Below are 11,128 nucleotides of genomic sequence, written 5' to 3' on the forward strand. Positions count from 1 at the left end.
AGAGCGTGGGCTCAGTAGTTGTGGCTCGTGGGCTCTAGAGCGCGGGCTCAGTAGTTGTGGCTCGCGGGCTCTAGAGCGCAGGCTCGGTAGTTGTGGCGCACGGGCTTTGTTGCTCCGCGGCATGTGGGATCTTCCCGGACCAGGGCTCGAACCCGTGTCCCCTGCATTGGCAGGCGGATTCTTAACCACTGCGCCACCAGGGAAGCCCTAAAATGCACACCTTTTCAAAAGTCATTTTGCAGAATCTTAGGGGGGAAAAACCCTCTTTCATTGATGAATTGAGGCTTTGTATGAGTCATTTATGGCCGGTTTTTAAATTAGTGAATATTTGCATGTAATTAGAAATGTTGGATTCTTAATGACTGACCTACAAATGAATGTAGCACTGCATTTCACATATAGTCTATGCTATATTAAGACTTAACTGAATTTGTGCATTTTGGTTGTTTGGCTTGAAGTGAAGGTCGTAGGTAATTGCATATACACTCTCTTTTCCCCACCATGGGAAATACTCTTAGGGTAACAGGTGACTAGCATTGATAAGTTAACAGCAGCAACAATAAAACACTCACATAAAACGAATCAAATTTTCTTTGTGGCTTCACAGATGTATCTTGTGATTTTTCCAGAGGGAACAAGGTATAATCCAGAACTAACAAAAGTCATTTCAGCTAGTCAAACATTTGCTGCTCAAGAAGGTAAGTAAAAAATTACCTATATTTGAATATAAAATTTTTAAAGATAATGACCTTTTAAATTTTTGTTCCTAGAGAAGATATTTATGTTTTACAACAGGTGAAATGAATGAATGTTTTTATTCCTTGCATGAATGTCTGTATTGTTTCTTAGGAAATGAAGTTTCTTCTCATTAATTCATATGTATGTGATTACATATGTCTGAGAGATTAAATTCACGTGCTTCCTACTGTACATATTTTGGTACCGTGGATTTAGGCAAAATCTATCTGGGCACATGATGATTTAGATGGAACCTTTTCCTGCGGCATGGGTTCTGTGTGATGGACAGAGTTTCTATTTTGTAGGTTGCCAGACCTAGATTGGGATCCAAATTCTGACATTTATTAGCGGTCTGGTTGCAAAAGCTGCCTGATGTCGCTGTGCGTCAGTTTGCTCATCTCTTAAAAAAGATCTGTGGATTCTGCATCCATGGATTCAATCAACCACACATGGAAAATATTTAAAATAAATTTTTTTCAGGAAGTTCCAAAAAGCAAAACTTGAAATCGCCATGCTGGCAACTATTTACACAGCATTTACATTGCACTTACAGCTATTTAAATAGCATTTGCGTTGTATCCGTTATTATAAGAAATTGGAGTTGATTTAAAGCATACAGGAGGATATGCGTAGGTTATACGCAAATACTAGGCCATTTTGTATAAGGGACGTGGGCATCTGTGGAGTTTGGTATCCAAGGGGTGGAGCTGGGGTTGGGGGTAGTCTTAGAAGCAGTCCCCTGTGGGTACCAAGTCTGTGTAAGAATTAAAGTAGAAGACATGTGAAGTTCCTACTGGAGACTATGTCACACAGTTAGTTCACAGTACTTAAAAGCCATTAATGTCCCCAATGATGAGAATGTCCTTAACCTCGTATTTTAGAAAATTGGATAACTGATACACCAATAAGCTATACAGTTTAACCAAATCGGCTGTGTCCTCCGAGGCGTCTCTAAAGATTGACCGTGGATTAGCATGTGATCTGCCTCCTTTGATCAGCAGTGCTACCTGAGCAGCAGCCTTGTTGCAGTGCTCTGCCCGGGCCTCTGAGGTTATGAGAGCCTGCTGCAGGGGTGGTACCGTTCTGTGTCTGCTCTGACCCATGTGGCGGTGAGCATTCGAGATGTGGCTGGTGCATCAGAGGAAATGCATGTTTCATTCTAGCTGGTTTGAGTCAACTCATCATGATCTGAGATGGAATTCTCCCCCTAGACTTCCTTCTGGCTAGTCTCCATTTTCCACCTACCCTTCTGGTGCTTCCAGCTTAGTCTCCTTTCTGGCCTCCTCTTCTGCTTCATTCTTTCCTGTTTCATATGTTATTTCTGGTGTTTGACTTTGGTCTTTTTCATTTATTTCACTTTCTGTGTTTTTCATGGTGGCCTTCATCTAAATCCAGAGCTGTCGCCACCGCATATTTCGCTGCTGGTGACTCACAAACAGCTTTCTCCCATCCACACGTCTCTGCCTGACTCCAGCCCTGTATTCACAGCTGCCCCGCAGAGAGCTTCACCTGACTGACTCAAAGGCATGTCCCAAACTTGGTGTGTCAAATACAGTATTTACCTTTCCACTCATACGCTGTATCAGCTGGGCCTCTCTCTTCAAGGTTCCTCCAGCTTTTCTTTACAGAATATACAAGTATCCCTCTTGAACTAGTCTTTAGTCTTAGGTGAGCACTACCACTAGCTTTGGGCTGCATTCCCAAGCATATATTAATTCGTATAACCTCAGACAGGTTACTTTATTTCTTTTGGTCTGTTTCCTTATTTGTAAATCAGGAATCGTAATATCTCCTTCGTAGGGCTTTTGTGAGATTCAGTGACATGATGTTTATAGAAAGCCTGGTATGTAATATATATTTACTAAGTCATTACTGCTAACTTAGAAAGTGGAGGAGGGGTACCACCACAGCTAAATCTATTAATAATGGCAAAAATTGATAGTGGATCCTGAGGGATAAAACAGAAGGGCTAATAAAATTGACGTAAGAGCTCAAATCATTACCATTTGGAGCTATTATGTAAAAGGCAAGCAAGGCTTATGTCTTGTAACCACATTCCTTTAAGAAATATTTATTACAAAGCAGATATGAGTCCTTATCCAATAGTGGATAGATAAGAACACACGTATATGATGTACAAAGAGATAAGATGTGAGAGGTACAGATAACGCTCTGCGGGAGTTGAAGGAAAAGAGAACCAGTGAAGCGCAGGGTGTCCGGCTGACTGCCAAGAGGAGGTGACGTCGTCGGAATGTAGAATTAGGGCCGACACGTATGGGGAAGGGAGGGAATTCTAGGTGTAAGAAATAACAGCAAAGGCATGGACTTACGAGCAAAGAGTTTGATGTCTTCAAGCAAAAGATGAGTGAAGGAGAACTGTGTGAGTTCAGTGCCTCAAGTTGGCATGAGTATCGGTCACGAAGGCGGCGAACTTTAGGCTTAGTGGTCTGGACGTCACTGCAGAGTTGAATGGAAGTCATTGAACAGTATTCTTTTTAATTAGTTCATTATGTTTTATTTAAGAAGTCACAGTGTTAATTCCATTTTTCTAAAAGCATGTTCTATAACTGAGCCCACAAGATATTTTGGGGAAAAAAAGGGTTTCATGTCCAAACGGGTTCAGAAAGTGTTGCGCATTTTATATCCTTTCCTTAGGGAGTTATAGTTCACGTCCGTGTATTAGTCTCAGAAAAGGGCTATTGTAAAAATGTCTTATTTTGTTTAAGGGACTGTTTTCTAGATTTGTATAAGAAAACAATGATCTAAAATGGTTACACAAAATTTGGGGTTTTCCTGAAGTAAATTTTCATGGTTTCAGAAAATTGCGGCTCTCCTGAATTGTTCCTTCTCTAATGATTCTAGATTGCCGAGCCCTGACTCTAACAAAATATGTGTCTTACTCTTTGAAGCTTAAAATAGTTTATAGATGAATTAGTTTGAGACTCTTCATAAAAACGTGAGTTATGAAGGCCATAAACTATATAAATTTTCAGTTACACTTGTGTGTCACCTCTTATATCCACTTTAATTCTGTTGAGGAATTACAATTTTATGTTAGATGAGATGAAAGGGAAACAATAAACTTAATATTTGGGAATATTTTTCCTCTTACTTTTCATGTGTCTTGTAAAATCTGATGCATTTTGTTGTCATTAAATAATCAACTACATCTTGGAACACGTGTTTTCAATGAGTTGAACAGAGAGCTGAACTCCGGAGAAGTTGACCTAGAGTGCTTTAAGTCCTCACAGACTGTGCTGATTTCATTTTTGATTTCTAATATGTAACACACTCTGCTAAGGGGGTACAACTAGGCATAATGTCTTCTAGGAGTTTATAATTTAATAGGAGAGAGAAGACATGATTGTATTTGTTATCTATTGAGGTGTAACGTATTATTCCATACCTTAATGGCTTAAAATGACAAACATTTATTATCTCACGGTCTCTGTGGGTCAGATGTGTTTAGCTGGTGGCTTCATGCTCAGGGTCGGTCTGAGGCTGCAGTCAAGGTGTCCGCCGGGGCCGTGGTCACATCCTGGCTCCCCTGGCGAGGAGCTGCCCCCGCGCTCATCACACGGCTGTCAACAGGCCTCGGGTCCTCTGTGGCTGTTTCTTGACACTTGAGCCTCTTCCCAGAGCTCCTCACAACAGGACAGCTTGCTCCCCTAGAGCGATGGATCAGGGAGGGGCGGGGACAGTGCGAGCATGGGGGCGGGTGAGCGAGGCAGGCACGGCCTTCTCAGAACCTCGCCTCGGGAGTGACGCCCCGTCACTTTTGCCACATTCTCTTCGTTAGAAACAGTTCACCGGGTCCAGCCCACACCCCAGGGGAGACTATACAGGGGTGCGACTACAGGGAGGCCCGCGGTAGAGGCTGCCGACCTCAGTGATGCTCAAGTAAGAGTCTTACGTAAATAGTGACATCGCGCTAGACTGTGATGAGACACGGACGAGCAGAGTACACTTGAGGTTAACTCAGCTCCAGATGCGGGTTCGGTGAGGCTTCCTGGGAGAGGAAGCGCTGGGCGGCTGTAAAGAGTCTCGCTGGAAGAGGCATTGGTCTTGGGGAGGCTGCCTTCCAGTAGGAAAGGGTGGTACGGGCCCAGGAGCGCTGAGAGCTCTCTGCTGTCTCAAAGCACAGTCAGTGTGTGGGGCGTGGGGCAGAGTGAGAGCCTGGGGGCGTTCCCGCTACTGGCAGGACGGTGGCCTGAGCGCGGCTCAGCAGGAGCGGGTGAGGTCTTCACAGCAGTGATCAGATGTCCAGGAACTAGTACGCTGTTTTCAACACCTTCGCCTCTTACAACCCTTCTATAATGTGTGATGGACTAATTCGTTAACTTTAAATATATTAAGCAAGTCAGAATTAGCCCTGGACATTTTATTGTATCTTGTCACTGGTCAGATCACTAGTTATTGTTGAGGTATAATAAGTTTGCATGATGGAATGAGTATAATCCCAGATTATTGTCTGTGCGAAGAATAACATATAATTATTGTGTGTTTTGGCTTTGAAGGACTAATGATTTCTTTTGTACGATTTACGTGTGTGTATGTGCGTGTGTGTGTGTATTCCTACTTAAATATTGGTGTACTTTTTTCAGTTGGGTAAGGCAAATGGTTATTTGCAAATAGATTTATTTACTGTGTTATGTTTATGCAGATCTGTCGTTTCGGTCCAGGTTTTAGGGCCTGTGTTAGTCGCCTCAGGCTGCCGTAACAAGCCACCGCAGACTGAGTGGCTTAAACAGCAGACGTTTATTTTCTCCCAGTTCTGGAGGCTGGATGTCCAAGATCAAGGTGCCGGCAGGGTTGGTTTCTCTTGAGGCCTCTCTTCCTGGCTTGTAGGCAGCCACCTTCTTGCTGTGTCCTCACGTGACCTTTCCTCTGTGGGTTCGCTCACAGAGCGAGGTCTCAGGCATCTCTTCCTCTTTTTATAAGGACATCAGTCCTGTTGGACTAGAGCCCCACCTTTATAACCTCATTTAACCTGAATTACCTCCCTGAAGACCCTTTGGGGTTAGGGCTTCAAAATGAATTAGTGGGGCAGGGGTGGAGTGGGGACAGGGACAGACACTTCAGTCCATAACAGGGCCTTAAATTATTTTTCTGCATGTAATTACATTTAATACTAATATTTCTTAACTTATCATTTTAAAAACAATGTAAGATGACTACCTTATATAAATATTATTACCTTATAAATTTAATAGCTTATATATAGCTACTAAAAGTTACTTATTTTTAAAAATCCACACTAATTTGTTAATGCTAAAACAAGTACTTTTAAGTAATGCTTCAAATAGCATAATGATATATACTATAGCTTTTTAAATCTAATAGTACGCTAGTCACCAATAACTGACCATTATTGGTCTGTCATTTTTCTTTGAGTTGTAGATCTTTCTCAAAGTTACCAAAAGGGGGGAAAAATGAATAATTTGTTTCATGGATATAATTTTTAACTGCTAAGTATTCTTTCTTTAAATTCTATAACTGGGAAAACTTGCTATCTATTAGAAATATATTTTCTTGTAACTATAAAGGTAATTATTTCCCACCACACATAAAGGAAATTGATTTGTGAACAGTATAGGTAGAAAAAGTGTTTCCTGTTTTCTTTCCTCTTAGGTCACAACTAAATGACATTGCTTGAAAATAAAAACAAATGAACTTGTTTTTCCAGCTGTTAAGCTAGTTTTTCTTCAGGAAAATTGAAACTTAGTAGGACTCGTTAGTCTCTGATATGTTTTGCTTCAAAACATTATTAATTTTGCTCCTAAAGTACACCTTGATTTGAATCTGACTTAATAAACAAATAGAAAAACAAACCAAAACGAACCTTTTTAATTTAGATTTTTAAAGTTTGATACTTGTTTACATGTTTAAGTCATTATACCGTATACCATTGATGGTGGTGATGGCTGGTTTAAGAGGGAGGAGTGGTGGGTGTGGGTGTGTCTGTTTGTCTGTCTTATAAACCCTAAATATTTCAAGCCCCTGGATAACACTATTTCCTAGAAGTATATGTTGCTTCAAAAAACTCTTAGCCACAAAATATGTTCATTTATTATTAGAGTTGTTATTTAAGGTATGTCTGTGTTAGAGCGTCATGAATTCTTAATATTGTCCACTTCAAAGGTTGTCAGAGTAATGATCTCTAAATTCCATTCTTACTTGAAACTAAATGTTAGTCATTCCTTTAAAAAAGACTTACTCATATTTCCAAATAAATTAGTCAAGATTTTGTTTAACTACAACCTCTCCAGGACAAAAATTAAGATTTTGAGAAGTCTGAAATATCGGTAGAGTCTTCAGGAAACTACTAAGCAAGGTATATATTGAAGGCTGCTCAATTTTGGGAATTGAGCAATTCCCTCAATTCCCTACATTTAGGGAAAAGAGAATTGTTTTTTCAGAAATGCTAACATAGAACTTGTCATTTCAGAAAACTATGGTAAAGCATTTAGTAAGGAAAGCTTCAACATAATATGTAAATATAATAGAATTATATGGTATAATGGTATTATAGAAATGTAAATAAAATAGTATAAATATAAGAGTACTGTACAGTATAATAGTATTAAATAAATATAAAGAAAATAACATGGCAGGTAAGAATGATCTTTTTGTGTTCCTAAATTGTTTATTTTGTTAAGTAACCAATTAGAGTATTTTAATTTAAATCCAACAGCCTATCACACAGTGACCTCTTCCTCTTCTGACTTCCCGAGGAAGTTCATTTTCGGCCCGTTGTTGAGCAGTTACCGCTGTTTTGTGTCGTCACGCGTCTGTTAAACTTCGCAGCGATTTGTAGAATGCTCTTGTTCCTGATGATATTGGAAAACCACACTCGAACCTTATATTCCCGGTCTAGAATGCTTTGTTCTTGCGTGCTAGTCATTTTTGAAAAAGAACAGGAATGAATGAAGGGAGTTGAGAAGGCTTTCGAGTTACACTTGTAGTGATAGTCACCATCCTCCTTCACCGTCGGAATCGCAGCCGTAGTTATTTCACTGCTCGATCCTTTGGCCTCTTGCTTCCTTTTTCTGTAGCGTGGCTCCCGCTGGCACCTGCTCAGGTCGCAGTCTCAGGGGAACGGCGGCAGCAGGGAGCAGTGCTTGTAGATCTGGAAGAACTCGGTGGGGAGACCAGGCCACCTGTCACAACATTCCTGTGGGGCTTTGGACATCGCAAACGTTCAGGGATTTTGAGAGCTTTGGTTTGCCTCTTTGAGGTCATTTCCATACCATTTACTTAAACGTTTTTACCCGGATAACTGTTGCTGTTTACTCCTCCTGCCTTGTCACAGTCCTCTCAGCTGCCCTTTTGCGAATGCTTGATCCACTCGAGCCTGGTCTGAGCGCTCAGTCAGCAGTTCTCAAATTGGTGCCGGAACCAGCGACATCAGCATTGTCCAGAAACTGGCGTGAAGTCCAGATTCTCAGGATCCACCCCAGACCCACTACCTCAGAAGCTCTGGGGCTGAGGCTCAGCCTTGCAGATGACCCTGAGGCATCCCAAAGTGTTAGAACCACCGGTCCAAGTAAGATGAGTTGTGTGCACAACAGGCTCGTTGGGTCAGAGTCTGGTGTTTTAACCAGAACGTGTGGGTCTAATATTTGTTGGTAAACTTTCATTTTATACTTGATTTCATTAAGAAAAAGAAAAAAATAATAACAGTTACTTACCCATTATAGGGAACAGACATGGGGAATAGGGAAGGGGCTTTCCATCTGGGTCCTGTAAACATTCAGGTACTGCTTTCCTAATTTAAACCTTTCTCAGTTATGTGAGGTGTTTCATTTGAACTCATTTGCCTCAGAAGCGTTTTAGATATTTTGCTAGGAAAATCGGCTTCCAGTGGTTGCTAGGAAATTTGGCATCTTACGTATCTTAATCTTCCCCCTGCGGCTATTAAAGTGAGCTCATAGTGGTTTTTACCACAGCAGCCAGCAGGATGATAGACATAAACTTTTAGAACTCTAGCAGGAGAAGACAGAAATTTTAGTGACACACCTGTGATGGCAAAACAGATACCTAGAATTTTCATGTTACTGAGCAAGTTATATTATTGATCAAGATCTTTGTAGTTTTTTGTTTTTGTTTTTGTTTTTTGTTTTGTTTTGTTTTGTTTTGGTGGTATGCGGGCCTTCCTCTGCTGTGGCCTCTCCCGTTGCGGAGCACAGGCTCCGGACGCGCAGGCCCAGCGGCCACGGCTCACGGGCCCAGCTGCTCCGCGGCACGTGGGATCCTCCCGGACCGGGGCGCGAACCCGGCCCCCCTGCATCGGCAGGCGGACGCGCAACCACCGCGCCACCAGGGAAGCCCAAGATCTTTGTAGTTTTAAAACTCGTCAGGATTTGTGGAATTCAGCTTTCATCCTTTGAACACTGCCTATTGTATAGGTTTAAGGGTCCTTTCAAAACATAAAAGCAAAAGGATTTTTTTGGTAGACTTCACTCAGTAGAAGTTATTATTATATCTGGAACATCATATAAACAAATTTAAGTGGCAAATGGCAAGCTAATAATATTTGTAATATATGGCATATTAATAAACTTAGTATAGAAAGAGATCTTGCTAATTAGTAAGAAAAAGACAAATGAAATAATGGGGAAAAGCACACGAATAGGAAATTTAAGAGATATGAATGATCCACACCAGTGAACAAATGTCCTTCCTCCCTAATAATCAAAGTAATACAAATTAAATGAGCATTGTGAAACCAGCTTCTGAAGGCCAACCTGGAAAACATTAAAAAAGAAAGTTACGGCCCAGTATTGGCCCAGGTTTGGTGGAAGAGACACACTTATCTTTCTGCTGGGCGCTAAGACGACATCTTTGTTTCCCGTGGTGCTGTAACAAATTGCCACAGACTTGGTGTCTTAAAGCAATACAGATGTGTCCTCTTAGAGTTCTGGCAGCTGGGAGTCTGAAATGGGTCTCACGGGCTGAAATCTGTGTGCGCTTAACTGTAGCTCTATTCGTAGGCTCTCAGTGAAAGTCCGTTTTCTTGCACAGGATCCAGTGATGGTTTAATGCTCTGCGTTTATAGTCTTGAAATTGCACTGGGTCCTGCAGTTTATGTAGCTGGTTCTGCCTCTCCCTCTTGCTTGCTGTTCCTTCCTCTGAACCTTTTTCTTTCTTGGCTTCCTTCTGACCTGTCTTTCCTCGGCGCTGCTGTAACTCTCCAGGCCTTCGGGAGCTCTCCTGCGCCTCCTGGCCCTGCACTCTACTCCCCCACCTGTACTTCCCATGCCCTGGCCTTTCGACAGTTCTGAGCCGTCAGTAACCCGGCTTCTTTTACCTTCTCAGCCACTGGGAACGCGATAAAAATCCATGCTGATTGCCGTCTGCAACCAGTCCACACCATCAAATCTCAGCTGAGCCAGTTACGCTGTGTTTAGCGATCCTTTATTTTTCTTTCTTTATTTCTTTATTTTTTTTGACTATCTGTTCTGTTTTTCAGATTGTGCCCCTCACATCTCAGGGTTTCTCTGCCTTGAAGAAGTTATGTTTCTCTGACAAGATCGTATCATACAGTCATATTTATCTCTGTTTCAAAGTCTTAATGTTGCTGCTTAAGCAGTTTCCTTTTGCTCGCATTACCTCCACACTCTTCCCCCAGTTCACAAGCACAGCCTGTTTCTCACATGGATGGATCGTGTGTGTGTGTGTGAGTGTGTGCACATATACCCCGCCTAAGGCTTTGCTGTCGTCTCTCTCCTTTTCTTTGGCGCTAAAGCAGTGTGGGCCCCGTGCATGCTCACATTTACTCCATCCAGCCTCCAGAAGCTAACCCCAGTGAGCTCTGACTTAACAAAGTGTCACGTCGCTTTGGTCACTTGTCGTATTTGTTAATGTGCACGTAATATACAAAGTCATTATTTATGATCGCCTTTTCATCTCTCCCTTTAGTATTCTCAGTCGCTGCCATTACTTCAGTCGTCATGTCTACTCAGATGATTCCCAAATGTTTACTTCTGCCATTTTATAGACCATATTTTCAGCTCCTTCTAGAGGGTTCTCTCCAACTTCAGCTTCAGCGCCCCAACTTGACTCAGGGTTTCCTTGTTTAGCTGCCTCCTGCTCCGCCGCTTGCACTCTTCCTGCACGATGGGGAGCGGCACACACGCTGACACGCTCTCCCCCGGCTCTTCCTCCTGGCCATCTCTTCCTGCTGATGGCACAGCCTGCTCCATGTTTTCTAGGGCAGAAGCCTGCTTACTTTCCACTCCTTTTTTTTTTTTTCAATTGCCACACTTAATTTTTTTTTTTTTTTTTTTTTTTTTTTTGGCCTCTCACTGTCGCGGCCTCTCCCGTCGCGGAGCACAGGCTCCGGACGCGCAGGCTCAGCGGCCACGGCTCACGGGCCCAGCCGCTCCGC

General features: G+C 42.2%; 1 protein-coding gene across 5 annotated transcripts in view; it reads left to right on the plus strand.

Annotated features, from left to right (window-relative positions):
• Nucleotides 1-11,128, plus strand: part of AGPAT5 (1-acylglycerol-3-phosphate O-acyltransferase 5) — a 63,060-nt gene that overhangs the window by 36,221 nt on the left and 15,711 nt on the right. For 4 of the 5 annotated variants that reach the window (XM_055081449.1, XM_028482102.2, XM_028482104.2 and 1 more), the window contains one exon: nucleotides 608-698. In XM_055081449.1, coding sequence (XP_054937424.1) covers nucleotides 608-698 — 91 coding nt within the window. Of the gene's footprint in view, nucleotides 1-607; nucleotides 699-2,133; nucleotides 3,754-11,128 lie in introns of those variants that run through there. The other variant, XM_028482105.2, reaches the window with a different exon arrangement.

The sequence above is a fragment of the Physeter macrocephalus genome, chromosome 20, assembly GCF_002837175.3.
Source record: "Physeter macrocephalus isolate SW-GA chromosome 20, ASM283717v5, whole genome shotgun sequence".
NCBI lineage: Eukaryota > Metazoa > Chordata > Mammalia > Artiodactyla > Physeteridae > Physeter > Physeter macrocephalus.